General features: G+C 44.6%; 1 protein-coding gene across 1 annotated transcript in view; it reads right to left on the bottom strand.

Annotated features, from left to right (window-relative positions):
* LOC149344175 (cytochrome P450 3A9-like) overlaps positions 1–15,997 on the bottom strand; it is a 54,128-nt gene extending 38,131 nt beyond the window's left edge. The window contains exons 1-3 of the mRNA XM_089542567.1: positions 15,951–15,997; positions 7,231–7,327; positions 3,233–3,285 (exon numbers count right to left, since the gene is read on the bottom strand). Of these exons, the coding sequence (XP_089398693.1) occupies positions 3,233–3,285; positions 7,231–7,327; positions 15,951–15,997 (197 nt within the window). The remainder of the gene's footprint in view (positions 1–3,232; positions 3,286–7,230; positions 7,328–15,950) is intronic.
* Positions 15,998–21,071: the final 5,074 nt, after the last annotated feature.

Below are 21,071 nucleotides of genomic sequence, written 5' to 3'. Positions count from 1 at the left end.
TACTAGTGTGAATTATATGCTTCAGTGCTGCCAATTTGATTCTAAGGCCTCCATTGTGAATTTTTCTGCGTCTCTGAGTTTCGTGCTTTCGACAACCCTTTACTTCACTCAACCATACCACGCTGTAACAACTTGGCGATATTCAAAATGCTTTAGGATATTACCGGAAATATGACAGGATGTTACCGCGTGTATTTTATTAGTAAGTTCGATATATCTAGGCCGGAAGGTGGTGTGAAGATCTTCGTACACTTCGTTATTTCCTTACACCGTGTGTCCCAACACAGTGGCAGCATTATTTAAACCAGACAAAAGCCAAAATTGCAATAGAAAACTTGGCAGTATAGTTTTTATCTTCCACAGTAGCGGCAACTAAGTTAGAATTTACTGCCGCGCCATGCGCGGAGCCTTTCAAGATGCGTAGGAGCTACCATACGCTAAGCAATTCCACGAGATTTGAGCACGAATTAGTCTTTCGTACCCCTTTGTACTCTTACACGCGACTGCGGACTCTAAGGTAGAAATAAATAGCGACTACGACAAGTTATGGCTAACAGCCCAGTGGTTTGCTATAGAAAGAGGAGCATTTTGTTGCACATGTCTGCTTCTGTCTGCGCTTTGCGAGTCGTGACCAGTGCCCGAGAAGCATGCGTAAAATTCAGGGGGCACTTTGTTGACCTAAAGTGCGGTGAGGCGAAAGCCTTAAGCGTAGTGTTGCTGCTTGTGTCACTGATGTGTGGTTAAGATGTTAAGCTTCGCCTCTAAGAGTGAAACGCGACGGCGTCTTGCAACGCTGCCAGGGAGTCCACAGAACGCCATCGCACGTTCGGTTCTACGCCTTGCTCGTCGGTAAGTTGGTTTTTGAGGAAAGGAAATGTATCTGTCTCTTTAGCTCAGCGGACACCTGAACCTCGCCGTAACGGGAAGGGAGGAAGCTGGGAGTGAACGAAGACACCGTATTCACTACACGCGCCTTTGTTATTCCAAACCATCGAGCTGGCATGGCGGAGTGGTTAGCATGCTCGTCTCGCACTCCGGAGACTGGGGTTCGATTCCCGAACTCGACCAATTTCCTACTCGGTTTTATTTATTTATCTGGCTTGATTAGAAAGATTAATTAGGCTAATTGAGTGATTAAGCAATTAACTAAACTCATTCCCACTTAATTGGAGCATCAGTATACGATCCCTTTATGTGGTTGCATGGTTACTAGCCAAAGTACAATTGGCCCGGTTTGAAATTAGCGCACTGTGAGCTCACGACCGTTTCGACCAATTGAAAAGCGTGACATTTCTGTCGACAACTTCTGCTTACAACGATGAGGCACTTAAGGCTTCCGCCTTAATAATTCAGTTACTATTTGTATCCGTTACAACGCTAGGGACGCAGAATGTATAGATTCGGCCGTGATGCAGCATTTATTTTGACCGCTGCCTGCACATATTTCTTCCTTTGAGACCTTCACGAGCTGATATCCCGCCTGAAAACGCTCTGCTTCCCATAGCAGCAGACGGGAAGCGGCTCCAGGTTTCCTGGAAGAAGTTCTGAAAGGGACCACAACAGGACCTGCAGCGATGCCTTCGAAGGCGGCGTACTGAGTTCTATGCGCTCTGTGATACACTAGCTAGTACGAGAAGCTTTTTTGCGAAAATAAAATCTCTCCGGAGGTGAGAATTCAGTAAGAGGCCACCTGTGATTGGAAGAAGAGTTGTGTTCGTATCACACTGGCAGTGAGTTCTCGCAGGCCATTTGGGCATCACAGTGATCAGTTCGTCGACCTACCTTTTTGATGGAAACAGGGCTGCAAAGAACGTCATACCTCCTCGATTTGTAAGAAAGACGTGCTTCATACCGGTTTTAAACTTTGTTACCTCTGGCACTAAAGCTCTACAAACATGCATCTAATATGGTTATGGTTGATTTTATTCTACTTTAATGCGCTAGCACTAAGACCCCCCCTTCGAATATGCCACTAAAACTATGTTGGGACTAAGAAAACGAATTGAAATGAAAGCTGTACCGCCCCGTGCCACTAAGTATAAGTGGCTTGCCTCCAGGCTGTTCAGCGACACGGCTGGTTAATTTTGCCACTATGTTTGTGTGTCTGTCTCGGTTGCCCCTCTAGGTTGTAGGCGGGCAGCTTTGGTGACGCGACCTTGTGATGTCCTCCCAACCCACATACCAGATGGTGTACAAACTGCCCGTCCTGGCAGGTGGCAGTTAAATTAATTATTGATTGCGAGAGGTTCCACGGGAAGAGCAGCCTGGGTCTTCCAATGTCCTACCGGTGGCAGCACCTTCGATCGCAGGGCAGTGGGGCATCGCTTAACCGCTGCACCACTGCGCCAGGAAGGGGTATGAGGACACCCAGGAATCTATGAATGCAAATTAACCATTGACCAGTTTCACATTTATGGGCACTGACCCATAAATAGCATCGCATCTGGCGGAGCCTATATGTCCTCTCCAGGTTTAGTGCGCGGGCAGCAGGCCTCCACTGGCCGATTTCGGCGATATTTGACTGATGCCTGCTTGAATTCCGAAACCAAACCTCGAACCGAAACCGAAGTGCTAAAGCACCTAATTCGCATTTGGCCAACCATGCAAATCAACTGCATTTTTTGTTTTCAATTTTATGTGAATAAATCACTACTACTGTTACTTCTACTAAACTTGCTACTAATATTACCACTACTAGTGCTACGACATTTGTTAAGGCTTCATGAGATAAGGAAGCCACTGAAGGCGAAAGCCTTTAATGGCTCATACTGTCGGCCAAAATTCTTTCCCACTATAGCTGGCAATCAAACTGACGACGTCATCGCTGGTTCCCACTGCGCATGCGCTTGGCGCCTGACAACTTCGAGCCACACATGATGTAATTCAGCGAAGATACATGAGCAGAATGATTCAGCCAAATGCCTCAGTAGAATGACAAGAATTGGCAACAGAAGCGTGGTCTTTCATTCGCAATCAGCAACAGAGGCAATAAAATCGGCCCGAAAAGGCTTTCGCACTTTAGATCGTCAAAGTGCCCCCTCATTTTTGCGCACCAGAGCGTCACTCACAAGATGGCTCTGCAGGATTCTAAACGCGAGTCTAGCGCGGAGACAGAACACCTGCAGTGCTGAGCGGCGGAGGTAAGAGGATGGCTGCGGCGCATGCAACAAAAAGATAGACGCCACAAATCCGCTAAAGCATGTGCTTTTGGCGTCGCGAGAACGATACTCACCCCACAATGTCTCCGTATTCCTTCGTCCAGTCAGAAAAAGCTGTCGCTGAACCCTGCACGTGGAAAGCGATCAAATCGTTGACACAGCTGCGAAGTCACACGAAAATAAAACACGTGTTTCCGGTGATACCTACCGCCAAGCTGTAAATTAAGGGGCTGGTATGGTATCTAGACACGGTGAGAGGAACTAAGGTTAAGGTTTCGGTCGCAACGACGGAAAACGCTAAAAGATGTATTTCAGAACTTGCTACATTTCTCTAACTGCTAAAAGGTAGATTCACGAAGTAGCAGTGTTCTTCTTTACGCATTAGTATGATACAGGTTTTATATGCTTCAGGAACAGAAACAGCAAAGTTCATTGACAAAAAAACTTGTACTTCGGCTTGTGTCGCAAGATGCATCCGGATTATTAAGACTTAACTATTCAACAGGAGACCATGTCATTTCAATTTATTTTCTCAGGGTCCTTATTTTAACATGGGATGTCTCATATGTTCATTCTGCTCCCTGATATTTAGGGTAAAGACAACAAAGGATTTTGCAACAGTGAAGCAGGGACGAAATCAGGATTATCAAGAATGAAACCAATCATACAAAATAAGTAAAATCAATGCACAAGTTAATAAGGTAGCTAATAAAAAAGAGGTATTTTAGAGTTAACAGCAGTATTTTTGTACGTAACAAGTGGTGCAGACAATGCTCACCTCTGCCCGCCGCTTTGTAAACCATAATTCCTGTTACAACCACTCATTTTTTTTTCTGGTAAGAAAAAAAGTCCTAAACATCACTGTAAAGATATAGGAGGGCACAACCATGTATATACCACACACACTTGAATGCTTTAGTTTTCATTGCATTGCATTTTGAGTGGTTATAACGTTCATCCTGTAGATATATTTCAACAAATTATGCTTGCAATAACAACTATGCATGGTCAACATATCCGGAGCAGTCACCATGTAAACTGGTTCTGGCATTTACTCTACCTGTAAGCCAGTTTACCAAATTCTTTATCTTGGCATCATATGGCCTTTTACACAATACTAAGCAAACCTCTTTGTTTTGTATTCACATGGGTACTTTAAGAATTCTTTGGAGTTACACAGGCGCCATGCCAGCTTGTTCAGCTTGTTGCGCTGATAGCCAACCAATGTGCCAACATTGATTGCCTCTGAGCCCAACTCTCCTGGCTTGTGCGTACAGCTTCATTGCTGCATATGCAATTTTTATTTCAATATGCGCTTAGGAATGACTGCTAAAATAAAGGCGGTAGCCCGCTGTCACTGTGCAAAAACAAAACCGTGCATTTAAGCACAGTGAGACAGGGCTTGGTCCCTTTGACTGTAGCCACACTGTGATATATCTGCATAGGCTTTTATAGTGGACAGAACAGCATGAAAGAAAGAAATCAGTATTATTGCACGGTCACAGTTGAATAAAATGCAGAACTGCTGCAGTTACAACTCTCATTACACATTACAAACTATTGGGAACGTCACAGTCTTCTAGTAAATTTGAATTCTTATTTAAAGTAATGTGCTAAAATATGGTTAGCTTTTAATGCATGCATAATTCAGGCACACACTTCTGGTATCAGTGAATAGATAAGTGTCTTTTGCAATGGCATTTAAGTGGGGAGACAGCAAGGAGGACTCTTTACATTAGTGACAACTACTGTGGGTGGAATAATGAAAAGGCTGCAAAATAAAGGCAATTAAATACATTTAAAAAGTGCACTGTGGTAGACAGAATAACCTTTACTTCTTGTTTGCTATTTGAGAATTAAACGTGAATTTGCGGTTGCAATTAAAAACAATTGAATAACGTACTGCCAACCTAGCTTGTTCTAGTCCATGTCCTTGGCCCTGAGAATTCTCAACAAGAATCGCGTCGTCGTTCTGAAATCATTACCGCACGTTTGGGGATAGCATAGCTTTCAATGAGGGGACTCTTCCGATATTAGGGGGCAATAATCCTAGACTGTTGTTTATGAGGGTTTAACGTCCCAAAGCGACTCAGGTTATGAGGGACACCGTAGTGAAGGGCTCCGGAAATTTCGACCACCTGGGGTTTTTTAACGTGCACTGAATCGCGCAGTACATAGACCTCTAATATTTCGCCTCCATCGTAATTCGACCACCGATGCCGGGATCGAACCTGCGTCTGTCGGGTCAGCAGACCAGCGTCACAACCACTGAGCCACAGCGGCGGCCCTAGCTTGTTGTGAGTACGGCTTTATATATACGATCGTTTCACGTAACTTGAACCAGGGATTAAAAAAAAATGTGGCACACCGGAGCTGCATGAAACCAAAGACATCGTCTCCCGTCGGGCGGTGCTCCTCAGAGCATTTTGAAAATTCCGCTTAATTGCTTATTTATCTTAGATTAATTATGCAAAAATTTTATTATTCACATTAGTCACATGTGTTTCGATACGTTGTAGAGGGGGTTACGAAACAACCGATGCAGTTCTTCGTACCAACGTATCTTCTACGTGGTCATTTTTTTCCCGATATTTAAAGAAAGTCCGCGAAATATGAAAAAAAAAACCACGTGATTGCGCTCTTGCGCTACCGTATTGTAGCACTGCCAAGCGCGTCCTGAGTAAACGAACATGTGCGCTTCCCGCCTCGAAGTGAGCGGCCGACGCCGCTCTCAGAAGACTTGAAAGTGCGTGAAGACATTCTTCCTGAACATGGAAAGCGCGCGCCGTGGTCTGTGGTAAATGATAAGTAGGCTATCGACAGCCAATTAAGACGGAGTTCCTGTTGAGTCTTCGCATAAATAAAACAAAAACGGAAGGGAAAGCAGTGAAGCTGCGTATTTCAAAGTAGCCTCCGTTTTTTTATTTTTATAATTTAGCATGCTGTCGGACCGAGTGGCGAGCGCTCACTTGGCCGTGGTCAGCACACACGTTTCGTTCATTCCAAATACAGTTGGGAGCGCTGTAATACGGTAGCGCATGAGCGCAGTCGCGTGGTTTTTTTTTTCACATTTCGCGGGCTTTCTTTAAATCCCGGAAAAAAGGACCACGTAGCAGTGCGCTGCTACAAAAAACTGGATCGCTTCTCCATTAATACCCTCTACAACTTAAAGAAACGCACGTGACCCGAAAGGGAATAATATAAAATTTTCTTAATTAATCTTAGGTAATTAAGTAATTGAGCGAAATTGAAAAAAAATATTCTGAAGAGTGCCACACTACGGGAAACAATATGTGGTTGATTTCGCCCGACTACGGTGCGCTACTTTCTTAGATCCTTGGTTCATATTACCTGAAATACCCCTATTGGCGGTTCCTAGATGAGACTAGACGACTACAGCTATCAAACGAGAAGTGTACACGATCGGAGTGTGATGCCTTTTTGTCATTAAATAGCGCAAATGTTTGTCGTTTTCCACGACGCTGTTTTAGATAAAGCTCGCCTGCTGTGCTGCAAAGTTGGTTGTCATGAATTCGTTCGCGGACGTCAGTGTCGGTCTTACTTTCGATGAAAAACCTCGCAGCAAAACATGTCTCTATGTCTCGAGTGAGCCACAATCAATGCGGGTATTTCTACCGGAATATATCTGCATGTTTTGCTACAAGACATGCTTGTGCCGCCAAACGGGCGGCAGTGGCCGGCGAACCACTCAGAGAGCTGGAATCGTCCGCATCGGTTGCAAGCAGCAAACTGATCGTACAGTACCACCTCTCCCGCTCCGTGCGCTCAGTCGCCCGTGCACAGAGTCGCAAGGACGCATCTGCATGCGCCTCAGAAACGATCGTAAAGCGGACTTTATCTGGGCCTCCTTTTTCTGTGCTGTTAAAATGAACACCAAACCACTAGGTTTCTACGCGCATATGTTGTGCAAAGCATGCTTTGAACTCTTAATGAATGTATACGATATTTACTATGGTAAGGAAAGTGTGAGTGACAAGTGCGAGCTAGTGCGTTATTCCAACAGTTTAGCCTGCAGTACGTGGTCGTATGTATTATAACAATAGAAACTTACTTTTGCTTTAATTTCCATGATGTTTCCCCATATCAGGCTCGGTTCTGGGCCGGGAATTCCCAGCCTTTTGAACAGCGAGAAGTTTCTTCGGCGCCAGCTGAAACAAGCCGTTGTAAGAAGCTTATTCTTGTGGCATTAAGAAGTTCCGAATGCTTGTATGAGTCAAACGAGACAGAACGCTTGCTTTAAGATGTCCAAAAACAAAGGCATTTCAACTGAACCACTTTCATTGGAATGCATGTGACATTTTACCGAATCAAATTTTTATTTCTGCGGTTCTTTCTAAGAAATGCAGAGCAGATTAACAAAAAGCTGATAAAAGACAGCCGATATGGTCTCTGTGCCCTTATAAATCGCTGGCGCACAGTGTACCAAAAAAGCACAAAGAACTAAAATAAAAAATAATTTTACATAAGCGTCAGAAGAAAAACACTTATGCACAATAATAACTCCCAAAACAATAACGCAGTTCTGGCACTGGAGAGTAATCTGTTCATCACACACGTTTATCCAGAATACAACAGATATGTTTCAGTTTCGACTAGTTTGAGTTTTTCTATGTCGATACATTGTGAAAGAAATTAATTTAGAAACCTGCTCATTCGATTTTAATTTCTTATCTATCCATGGCATACCATTCAAAACGCTATAACTTTGTATCCTGGTCTCTAAGAGAGAACTGTGTCGTGTAAAAGTAAAGAGCGCTAAGAACGTCCTTTTATCGAACTTCGGTATATGTTATTTCTTGTTATCAAACGGTAGCTAGAAAATTTAGCAAAACCTAAAACCTTGTGCAGCTGTAAAAATGATGTTGTCGAATAGCTTTTTTAAGCAAATATATTTTATTCCGAGGGAGAGAGAGGAAAAAGAACGTAAAGTAAGGGAAGTTGTGAGACCACAGCGTAGGCATGTGGTCTCACAAGCTTCTCTTCTGCCTTGTGCAGGTTTTCTTGCACAGTTCTGCCGCATCAACGACTGCAGTAAATGGATCAGCAACCGACACGTGTTCTCTGGCTGCACCGTCACCTTTGGAGCCTCTTCCTTTTGATTGTCCATTCCCGCGTGACATCAAGCCTGAAACGCCACCTAGCCACCACGTGACCTTGTCCGAATCACCTTTAAAAGAACGTCAACAAGAATTTGTCTTCAGTGGGCGCGGCGGAACCAGCGTAGGCATGTGGTCTCACAAGCTTCTCTTCTGCCTTGTGCAGGTTTTCTTGCACAGTTCTGCCGCATCAACGACTGCAGTAAATGGATCAGCAACCGACACGTGTTCTCTGGCTGCACCGTCACCTTTGGAGCCTCTTCCTTTTGATTGTCCATTCCCGCGTGACATCAAGCCTGAAACGCCACCTAGCCACCACGTGACCTTGTCCGAATCGCCTTTAAAAGAACGTCGACAAGAATTTGTCTTCAGTGGGCGCGGCGGAACCAGCGTAGGCATGTGGTCTCACAAGCTTCTCTTCTGCCTTGTGCAGGTTAGTACCGATTACTGTTCTGTTAAAAGTGATTGCCGCTGTCTTCTGGTCCTGCCGTGCCCACAGCAGTTCGTTGAAATTGCCTACAATGCTTTTTGTATGTGCAAACTGCTCCTATGTGGAGACGTTGAAACTAATCCCGGTCCGGATACTAGTGAAATGCTGAAAGAATTACTTAAAGGGCAAAAAGGCCTAGCCACTGAAGTGGCTAGGCCTTTGCTTTGAGAGAGCAACAGAGCAATATGGAAAAACTCATGAATGATATGAGACTAAGGTTTACAGCCTTGGAGAAGCAGATAAACAGGATTGACACTCTAGAACAAACAATATATGAACTCCAGGCGAAAATAACTGATTTAGAAGACAGGAGCCGCCGCTCAAACCTTATTGTTTTTGGAGTAAAAGAGGAACCCGGGGAATCTGAGGCTGACTTGAAAAAGAAGGTTCTAACTGAAGTTTTTGCAGAAAAGCTTAATGTATCTTGCAGTTCTGTGGGCAGAATACACAGGCTGGGCAAAAAGGCAACAAACCGCCCTGTAATTGTGTTCTTCCAGGACTATAACGAAAAGCAAGAACTCTTTAAAAACTGCTCGAAACTAAAAGGCAGTAATGTTTCAATACAGAACGATTATTCACGAAACACACTTAGGAAGCGTAAATTACTGTGGGACAGCGCGAAAACAGAAAGGGATGAAGGAAAAAAAGTTACCTTGATAAATGACAAGCTGCGAATCGAAAAAATGCTTTACACCTGGGATGACAGCGATAACAGCAGAGTTCAACTCGCTGATAAAAACAGTTATCAAAGCAGAGACTGACATTCACAACCTCGTGTTAAGGAATTTCGCTTACTTAATATCAATGCACGTAGTATTGTAAATAAATCGGAGGCTTTGGAGGCTATCTTGTTGATTCACAATCCACACGCCGTAGTTATAACTGGGACTTGGCTGAGAGATGATATTGATGATGAAACTGTTTTCCCCCGCTCTTATCAAGTTTTTCGCCGTGATAGAGCAACACGTGGAGGGGGAGTAGCGGTCCTGGTGAATCAAAACACAGAGGCACACTCGTTGCAGCAAATAGCTAACCATGAAAGTGTGACTTTAAAACTGTCGTACGGGGGTAGATCGTTTGTGCTTTTTGCTGTATACAGACCACCTGATTCACCACCTCAATATTTATGTGATCTGGCCGATCACATGTCTAAATTTCGCCGTGATAAAATATACCTTGTCGGTGATTTTAATCTCCCAAATATTGACTGGAATAGTCCCTTCCCTAGTACAAACAATGACATAAATGCCTCATACATGTGTGATATTATGCTGACTCATAATTTGCAACAGGGAGTTAAGCACCCAACGCGCATACACGGTGAAGCTGCATCTATTCTCGACCTCGTCTTTCTCAGCCAAGAAACAGAACGTTTTACTGTTTCAGTTGAAACTGGGTTATCTGATCACTGCATGGTGGTTTTTACTTGTCCCATTCAACAATATGTCGACAGTGAACCTGCAAAAATTATTTCCGTGAAAAACTTCTCCAGAGCTAATGATGAAAGTGTGTTAGACTACTTCAGCTTACACCTTGACATGTTTCGAGGAACTAATGTTGATGAACTCTGGAATAAATTTAAAGAAATCTGTACGTACTGCATTGATAACTACATTCCTAATAGAACAAAGAAAACGTGTAAAAAAACTCCTTGGATCACGCGAGAAATAATACATTTGAAAAAAAAAATCAAACGTCTGAAGCGTGGGGGTGCCTGTCGAAATATAGTTAAAATACATCAGGCTAACTTCACAAGCGCTTTGCGCCAGGCTAAACAAAATTACTTTCAGCATAGCCTGCCAAATTTTCTTCGTGACTCACCAGATAAGTTCTGGAAATTTTTATCGAAAAAGAAAAAAGCAATTACGCGCATTTCATGTCAAGGTGTGAAGCTTGCTGATAAATCGCAAATCTCTGAGGCATTCAATAAGTATTTTCAGAGTGTGTTTTCCCATCATAGTTTATTTGTTCAACCCAGTACCATGTCTCCCAACTCGACCCCCGACATTGTTTCTTCATCTGGCGTATTCTCCATGCTACTTAACCTCAAACCTAAAGCGTCCGCTGGACCTGACGGGATACCAAATATTTTTTTGCGCCGTTATGCAGAAGCCATCACAGAGTTCCTGGTTGTTATTTTCCGCAAATCATTTGAAACAGGAAACATTCCTTCCGACTGGAGGAAAGCGCGGATTGTGCCCGTGCTGAAAAAGGGTGATCCTGCCTTGATTGCTAATTATCGTCCCATATCAATAACTTCCACATGTTGCAAACTTGCTGAGCATATCATAGCTAACTACATTACTACATTTCTAAACGATAACAAGGTACTTACCTCCCATCAGCACGGGTTTCGAAAAGGCTTTTCCACTGTCACTCAGCTAACTTCTGTCATTCATGCTTTTGCAAGTGTACTAAATAGCGCTGGTCAAATGGATGTTATATTTTTAGACTTCAGCAAAGCCTTTGATGTTATTTCTCATGCCAAACTAATTTACAAGCTTGAACTTATTGGTCTCCCTAATTTCATAATTCGTTGGATTTCCTCATACCTTTCTCACCGCACACAATTTGTTTGTATTGATGATTGCTATTCAAACCACCTGCCGGTCACTTCAGGCGTCCCACAGGGAAGCGTCCTCGGACCTCTCCTCTTTTTAATATATATCAATGACATTATTAACGTTATAACTACCCCTGTTGAAATTAGATTATTTGCAGATGACTGCGTTTTATTTCACCAAATTACTTGCCAAGATGATCAAGTTTTACTAAACTCCAATCTTCAGAACATACATACATGGTGTAATAAATGGGACATGAAGCTAAATTTAGAGAAAACAGTATACATGACGATAACTAACAAAAAGGCTTCCTTCTCATTTACTTACAATATTTCATCTCACCTTCTGACCGAAGTGAGCGAGTACAAGTATCTAGGAGTTACAATAACAAAAAACCTTAGCTGGAATAAACATGTATCAAACGTATGCTCCTCAGCATTTCGTAAACTCTGCTTTCTTAGACATAAACTAAAACTTGCCCCACCTGAACTTAAAAAATTAACCTACTTTTCGATAATAAGACCATCACTAGAATATGCGTGCACCGTCTGGGATCCCTACACTAAACGTAACATCGAGGCCCTTGAAATGATTCAACGCAAAGCCGTCCGTTTTATTTTTTCAAAGTATCGTGTAACTGACTCACCAACGACCCTCATGCGAACTCACGGTATTGAAACATTACAGCTGCGGCGGAAAATTCAAAGACTGAAACTACTTTTCTTACTAAAAAACCATAAACTGTCTATGAATGCAGACCCCTTCCTCAAACCTAACACTACGCGCCAAACACGAAATCATCATACACAATCATTAACCCCTTACAGTGCTAGGATTAACGCCTTTAAATACTCATTTTTTCCACGCACCATTGAGGAGTGGAACAGGTGTCCGCCAGATCTCTTAACCAGAGCTCATTCTTTTGACTCTATGTTTTCTTCACAGCATTTAATTTGAGAGCCATTTATTTCTACGTTTACTTTTTGTATTTTGCATCTGAGCCTTGTATTTATTGCTGTATTTTGTGTTACAACTTGTATTTAACATTTTTCAATTTTGCTAAACCTGTTCTTTTGTGCATATATTATGTATTCGCCCCTCCTGCTTGGGCCTACTGTAGGCCTGCAGTATGTTCTAAATAAATAAAATAACTAGGCGACACACAGTGTGTTTCCCTACACGTGAGAAGGGAAAAGAAGGGAGAGGGAGACAAGGAAGAGGGAAAATGGAGATCATTGTTTGACGTGTTTGTAGGACATTAACAGGGTACAAACACACGCAGACAGTTCATAGCCTTGAACTCATCCTCCGTCTTTTAAGAACTTCAAAAGAGATAAGGTTTAGACGAAGGACCCAGAATCTTGGCTTCTGTAAGGGAACCAGGATCCAAGCGGCGGAGTGCTACAGCCAGGAGGACCTGGTCAAACTAAAACCGAGGGAAGTAACAAAGTAGGTGCTCAATTGTCTCATCGCAGCCGCTGTTCTCACAGGCAGGAGAGCCCACCATTGCGATACTACGAGCTGGAGTATGAGCTTCGACGTTTTCAACAATGCCACTGTGTCCTGGTAGGCTCTGGAAGATGATGTCGTGACCTTCGTCCAGTGACCGGTGTTTCAGATGTCTTATCTCCATTACTAGTTGCTCGGTGTCTTCATGGCATAAAGCAGAACTGAGACTTTGTAGGGCAGCTTCAGAATCGCAGAACACAACCCATTTATGAGGTGTTTGTATACCATGTAATGCACAGCCGCGTAAAGAGCGGTGAATTCTGCCCCAGTGGAGGTTGTCTGATGGAAATTTATTTGGTCAATACTAGCCTGTCTCAAAGGAATGACCATGGAGCAAGCTGGACTAGAAACCGAGTCATTCGTATATGCATGAGTGCGGTAATTATATACGGCGTGAAGTAAGGACAGTGTCCTATTTCTTCGCTATCTCCGAAATTATTAAGAGCGCACACGACTACCGCAGATACCACATCGCCGAGGAAGGCAGGTGCATATCTGATGTTTAAGTCAAGCTGGTAAAATCCTTTCGCAAAATCACCAAAAGTGTGCTCCGCGTGGGAGATACAATGCAAACGTTCGTTAAATATGGCACCTAGCTCTTGATCCTGTTGAACAAATGTAATTTTGTCTGTACCGACGAGGGCGTGAACGCTACAACTTATCTGTTTTAGGGGCCGTAGTTATAGGACTGCTCCTGCCTTTTAAGTAATGATATGTAGAGTTTGCTTGCGTCGATTGGTGTAACTTCTGAAAACTGGCGTTGTATGCAATGCAGAGCTTATAAAAGCTGACAGATCATGTATAAATGCTCATGTCGTGTGGATAGATAGTGAAGATAAGGAGATATTGATGTTAAAAAATAACATAACTTCAATATTTTCTGTCCTAATACACTGCCATGAGGACCAACGGCTTTCAAAGATTCAGGTTTAGAAAACTTTTTGTTTATAGTATTGGATTGCTGCCTTTTTGTGAAATAAGATTCCAAGAGACTCGTTTGTTCGGCCCGAAAATCAAGCGTCTTATTTCCTTTAAAACAGTATGGTTATTTAAATAGCAGAAGGCATTAGAAATGTCTACGAAAATACCCATAGTTGTCTCCTTTCCATAAAGCGACTGTATTGTCATTTCTTTTTTCGTTAATAAGACATCGAACCGTGTTATGCAGAAAAACAGTTTTCTCGCAGAAATAATTTTTCTCATCCTTTGGAAAAGATAAGGGGACCAAAATAGATCAGTAATTTAAGAAAAAAATTGTCCTTGATGCAGGTTTTATGTATCACCACGACCTTTACACACTTTGTACGTTCTGGTATTATGCCAGAGGTTGTAGATAAGTTAACAATGTGAGCAAGAACGGACGAAATACTTTCTTAAATAGATTTTATTAGTTTATATTGAGCCTTCCAATGTGTCTAGCTTAAATACGTTTTATTCCCAGAAACTTTAAGTGAATCGAACTGTTGGTAGTTGAAGCAAAGAACGCGCTCTCTCTGTTAAAGTCGGATATGTAAGACGCATAAACTTATTATATTTGCTCTCTGCAAGGTTAACCAAATAAGAACTAAAGACTTCTGGTAGAGGCTTTTCTGTAAGAACTCTGCCATCATACGTTATTTCTATATATGATTTGCTGAGTTTGGTGCAATTAGAAACTATGTTACATGTTTCACAACTCATCAGGGCGAGCCATATGAGCGTTAGCGAACAGATTATTAAAATAAAAGGCTTAACATTTCGTAGAAAGCTCGTGACAGTAATTCTGATTTTTAAAAATTGAACAATATCCTCTGTTTGCTTGAACTTCGTAAATTTAATGTGCATGTTTTTCTTGCGTAGCATTTGAAAGCACTCGCCTGCAGTCCAGGTTTACTTTTCCTTGCCCCCTTTTTAATTTTTCACTAGAAAAGAATGCGCATATACGTTAGCAAGAATAGACAGAAACCGTTTGTGAGCCTTGCTCACGTACTTGCAAGATTCTGTCGGTGCCCAGTCTACTAAAGAAAGCTGGTATACAACTTTAAGGGGGTTTTTAGTTATGACTGGCAAAGAAAAACGTGTGAAGCAACCTAATTCTTTCTAGTGCAGTGTGTTTTCGGCAATACGCCTATTGGGAACCTGTCGTTAACGGGCGTCTCAGCAGCATATTCTCTATCCGCGTAACGCTTTGTGATAAACATATACAACTTTAAGGGGGTTATTAGTTATGACTGGCAAAGAAAAACGTGTGAAGCAACCTAGTTCTTTCTAGTGCAGTGTGTTTTCGGCAATACGCCTATTGGGAACCTGTCGGTATACAACTTTAAGGGGGTTTTTAGTTATGACTGGCAAAGAAAAACGTGTGAAGCAACCTAATTCTTTCTAGTGCAGTGTGTTTTCGGCAATACCCCTATTGGGAACCTGTCGTTAACGGGCGTCTCAGCAGCATATTCTCTATCCGCGTAACGCTTTGTGATAAACATATCCATGAGGCTCATACTCCGCAGTAATGCGTCCACGTTCGGAAACAACGTTCCTACAATTGCCTACTTGCCGTTTGGAATCGAATATAATTTTGTCACTGAGGCAGAGTTTCAACGGCTCTAGCAAACCTTGCTAACATGGAGCGTTTTGAGTAGTTGTGACGCCTAATTGGCTGAGGTGGTTCAGTCGTGGCAATAAAATAGCATATCCCGCACTTATCGCTCTTCCATGTGATAGGTCAAGCATGCTTCTCTTCTGATCGTTGTGTTGTACCTTGTTTCTAGTGGTAGCTTGTGGAAGTCATCAACATATGCAACCCACTGACCACCATTGCCGCTTTCCTTGGGTCGTAGGCGTAGCAGACGTCTTTAGAGGATTCATGAACAGATGTTTCCCGCACTGCATGAGCCATCTGCGTGTTATCAGGAACTTTGTTATCAGGATTTTTGTTGTTTGCTCGGTTTGCTTTGCATGGTTTGCTGCTACATGAGTTATTACGCCTTTCAGTTCACGTTCTCTCCTGAAACAGTGGTAGCGAGATGTGTCAAATTCCCAGCGAGACTTTCACGCGGAAGACCACGACTATATGCGTCGCCCATTCTGCCTTCTCGACATCAACAGGATTACAAAGGCCCAGAAGAATACTCACAGGTAAAGAGCCAACACAATCACCACGGGCAGAAGAACGTTTAGCATTGCTTCGACACCTTTAGTGCGGATTGAACCCCAGTCCCGCGATAGAGTTATCTGGTATACTTCGTGCGGCGTGGCGATGTCAAACTTGAATGCGCTCTGGCTTTGTGAAAGGATCAACTGTGCCCCCGGCCTACTTTCTGCGGCCTCGCAATGGATAACATGTTTGTGCTTTGACCTCGCGAACGGATAAGCTGCGCATCCGGCCTACTTCCTGCGGCCTGGCAATGGCCAACTTGTCAGCACTCTGGCTTTGCGGACGGATCAACTGCGCATCCGGCCTTGAGAACCAACAGGTGCTTTCTTTACCATTAACCCCATTCATTTGTATTTTGCATAAAACGCGCTTCCAACAAGTCCTTTTTCGTGTAGCAGGAAAGTGCAGGGTTAGGTATACTCTCAGAAAGGCACAGAAATAACCCCACTGGAAAGCTACAGGGAAACTGCTTTTAGAGCACAGCTCTTATGTGCCCGTTACTGCATTCGGCGTCATTGTCAGCGTTGTCGGAGTAACCGGTAATCGGAGTAGCTGAGCGAAACGCCACCTGGAACGTGGATGCCAGGGAAAGATCCCGGAGGGTGGCCAGCAGCGTAACGCGCCACCTGGTAGCGGTGGCAAGTGGCGCGTGAAAAGCTGCGCTCAAATCTCGCATGGCCGACTATCGTAACCGTCTGTTAATTTTTTTTTTGTGAGAACATGGGCTTGATAGGTCGCTAAAAATTTCTTGTCGAGAAAAAGATGAAATAATAACTTCCAGGTGTACTTTCTTATTTCAAAAGCAGGAAGCACTGATGCCAGCCAACTACCATCGCTCCTGCACGCTCTTGGACCTAAGAAGCTGGCATAGTTGTACTTCTTTAAGAATAGTATTTCTAAAGCGTCGGCGTTCGTTCGTTGCGCTTATCCACAAAGCACTACGTTCTTTTGAAGTCGTGCAGGGGAAAATTTTGAAACTTATAGAGCGACCATGGCCTAGTCAGGACGAGAACACCTTTGCGGGAGACTCGGCTGAATACGCTTTGGTTTTTCCTTGAGGAACTGACCCTCCCATCGCTTACTACGCTGCCCCCCCCCCCCCCTCGGCTCTTTCTTTTATCACTGTTATTCTTACGTTTTCATTATAATACCAGCATAAGTGGGATCTGTTTCTTTGCTGTCACTCTGAACAAAAATGGTCACCAGACCAACCACAACCAGTCGTCAATAGCGACAAGTCGAATTTTCATCGTTCTAGTCACAGCGCCTTCGCTCCGCGTTTGGAAGTTATCTGAATCTTAGCGAGATGCACACCGACATAAATGTCCGGCTTGAAAAACTGTCATTACCTGATATTTTTCTGAAGGCGCGGCGAGAGGATAAAAATCTTCCTAATTTTAGTGCTAGCTAGCGTGTATCCGTAAAAATGTATGGGTGCCATGAGCTAAGCAGGCCTTGACCTGCGGCATCGCATTCCAGAGAGGATCGTCCGCAGCAGAACTTTACAATGAAAATTTACGAAGACTTCCTCTTCCTACTAGTGTCAATAGACCGTTTTCAGACTCCAGCTTTTAATTTCGGCTTGACACGTTCCCCGTAACCATTGCATCTGACGCAGAGAAGGACCTTAACTGCTCTTGCCATAGCATCGCTTGTGTATCTGTCCGGTGTCAAGACAAATAAAATGGAGACTTAATTCTACCGCTTCCGCTCTGACCCGTCCTGCCTTAACTGCCCTGAACTCTATGCCGGCCTAGAAAGCTGTCCCTGCTGCTGTGTTGTCGCGCTTCAATCACCTTTCCATTCCGCTCCCTCTTCCTCAGTCCTCTCCTGGTATCTCTGGCGGGCTTCTTTCTATGGTGAGGACCAGCGGGCCTGGTGTGGCAGGCACACACGTCTTGGGCACTTAATTTGTTTTCTGGAACAAAATGTTTTACTGCTTTTACTACTACTACTGCTTCTAAAGCACAATGTTCGGCGAAATATGAAAGTTAATTTAGCTCTTGTGCATCCTCACCGACGGCATCCTGACGGCTTTCAGGTTCATCCTGGGGACGTTCAAGCTGAATGAACTAAGATTCATGAAGGTCCGCCTACTGTGGAATGGATATGAGCATCCACGCGCAGAAGAATGGAAGAACTGCAGCTCGAGGTTCTACAAATGGTTGAAGCCGCCGTGGTGGCTGAGTAGCTATGGTGCTCGGCTGCTGACCCGAAAGACGCGGGTTCGATCGCGTACGCGATGTTGCATTTCGATGGAGGCAAAATGCTCTAGCCGCAGACGGCCTGCGACCAAGTTCCGCCCGGTTGGAATTCAGTCGCAGCGTCGGTGTGTTCGCTCTGCGACTGACCAATGGGCAGCGCCGAGACGGCGCATGACGTGAAGTCACGTGGGAGCTGTTGCCGCGGCCAGGGCCGGTCTTGAGGCGCGCGAGCGAGAGAGCGCGCGCGTCGAGACCGGCCGCGGCAACAGCTCCCATGTGACGTGACGTCACGCGCCGTCTCGGCGTTGGGTCACGTGGGAGCTATTCCCGCGGCGTAAGCAAAACTTTTATTCTAATAAAAAGATACGAAATATTGCCTTGCATCTAAAAACACCCTGGTCATGACATAATCAACACATCCCGTTCAGCGTTTCTGTCGCGTTTAATCCTGGTTGCCCATGCGAACATCGAGAAACCTTGCGTGTTCCTCCGACCGAATTCAATGGGTACGCGTTGCATGTGAAAGCACTGTGCGAAAATCGCACTGCGGCGTTACCGACTAGGCCGACTGTTTTCGTTCTAGTCGCAGCATGTGAAACGGTGAACATATGTGAAACATATGTGAAACAGCATGTGAAACGGTGAACATGTGAACATATACTATTGGGTGGGAGATTCGGCGCGTATGGACAAGCTGTTAGATTTCGGTTCTGTTTTCACAAAAACAATAAGGTTTTTAGAGAGCAAGCGAAAGATTTAAGCTTATAAACCAATTGCCTTCTGTGGTATTGGATATCAGATCAAGCTGCACACGGCAAGAGTTTGAGCGATAAAGATACGACCGTGAAGTGGGTTTCTGTTTCACGTTTTACCCGTTTTACCGCGAGACGGCGGAAAATCATTCGGGCTGCAAACAAGCCTGTGCGTGGATGCGTCGGTGGCGTCGGCGTGTTATCTTGCGGATTACGTTTTCATCAAAATCCTTCTTCATCGTCCGCTTAGGGTAAGTCTACACGATTATATTTTATTCGTTTGGTCTCCTCAACCACTCTAAGCAGAGCTGTGTGTGCAGAACAGATTATGTGCGCAGCGACAAACGTCCTATCTTCGTTTCTACGCGTGACGGCGCACATAGGCGGGCTGGTGAGGCGCATTGCCGCCCGTCGCTGGGCCATGAGAGAAGCCGACCTATGCAGGATCATGCAATCATTCATGATAAGTCGAGTCACGTACGCCTGTCCGTGCTATCATCTGCGTCGCAGGGACGAAGACGCACTTAATAGGATCATTAGAACAGCATACAAGGCGGCCCTTGGTCTGACGACATACGCCAACTCAGATCGACTGCTGCCGTTGAGAATTTTTAACGCATTCGCTGAGCTAGTCGAAGCCCATAAGACGGCACAAGCGACCGGCTTGTCGCGCACTGCTGCGGGACGCGTAATTCTCGACAAACTCGACATCAACCCTGCTGAGGAGGTATGTGCAAAATTCCATTTATCAGTCGACATTACTAGCAGACTAGTTGTTAAACCAGTAGCCAAGAACATGCTGCCAGGCAGGCACGACGCCTGCAGGAAAGCAAGGGCTCAGGCCCTTGAAAAGTGTACGTGGACGCAGCTCAGCACATCAAAGTTTGAACATACGTGGCATGTATGGCCACTCCAAAGTCAGCCCTCGTTAACGCCACAACCTTTTATGCTAGCTCTATACGCGAGGCAGAGGAAGTAGCTATCGCACTGGCCATCGCGGATCCCCGCACCAAAACTATTCTAAGCGACTCTAAGAGCGCCCTTCAAAATTTCACCAAATACTCAGTAAGCGTGCTCGCAATGCGAATTCTGTGCAACCGAACTCTCGATCACAACATCAATCTCGTATGGGTTCCGGCTCACGTGGGTAACTCCGGAAAGGAGAGGGTCGACTGTCTAGCCCAAGGTTTAACCAACCGGGGGACGGAAGACTTCTCGGGAACGGACGCCCTCGCCGAGGCACCTCGCTCGTACGCGGAGATTACAAACTTTTGTCGCGAGCAAAGATGCCCGTATCCCGCCCCTCACCCAGACCTGAACAGGGCGCAAGCCACGACGCTCAGACGCCGAAAAACAAAAACCGTTCTTGGCCCCTATCGATTATATCTAATCCCAAACGGTGAATATGACCCTGCATGCCGGCACTGCGGTGACGGCACGCACGACACCCAAGACTATATTTTATGGGAATGCGCTAGCAAAACCCCTCCGACGACACTCCTGTCAGCTCCCTCAGCGGAGGAATGGGACAGGCTCTTGGCCAGTTCAACAAAAACATCGCAAATGGCCCTCAAAACGCGAGCTCAAGAGGTCGCGCCCGACTGGAGGCCACCCTGGACTCGCCGCCGCCCCAACTAATCCCTTCCATTTTGTGGCAATAAAGTTGTAACCACCACCACCTCCCTTACGGCGCGGTTCGGGTGTCCACTGAGATATGAGAGTTTCCTGGGGCACTGTTTGTCTTTTATTAATTTTTTGTGATAATTTATTTATTGCATTTTTTTTTCATTTTCGTTTCTGTGCTTATTTTTACTGTTTTTTTATTACGGAGTCAGCGGCCACCTGCGCTGCGCGTGACTTTACACGGTTTCGCGCATGCATAGAATATGGCTTTTGCAACATACCAGGCATACGCGAAGCTCGGCTCCCACCCTCGTAGTGAAGGTTTTCGCTTCAAAAGCTTAAGCACAGTTCCTTCACACCAATAGCGTCCTAGAACTGAAGCGCTTGTCAGAAATCAAATATGGGGCTGGCCAATGAGGGGGGGGGAAGAGGGGGCTGCCCCATCACGAGAAATACTGGAACATGTGGCGACTAGCAAGCACCTCACCTATTCCATGGTCTCCGACAGAGGACGTCAGGGG

This window comes from Amblyomma mixtum, chromosome 5 (assembly GCF_055824585.1).
Source record: "Amblyomma mixtum isolate Tamu chromosome 5, ASM5582458v1, whole genome shotgun sequence".
Taxonomy (NCBI): Eukaryota; Metazoa; Arthropoda; class Arachnida; order Ixodida; family Ixodidae; genus Amblyomma; species Amblyomma mixtum.
This window is presented reverse-complemented; position numbering and strand designations above follow the sequence as displayed.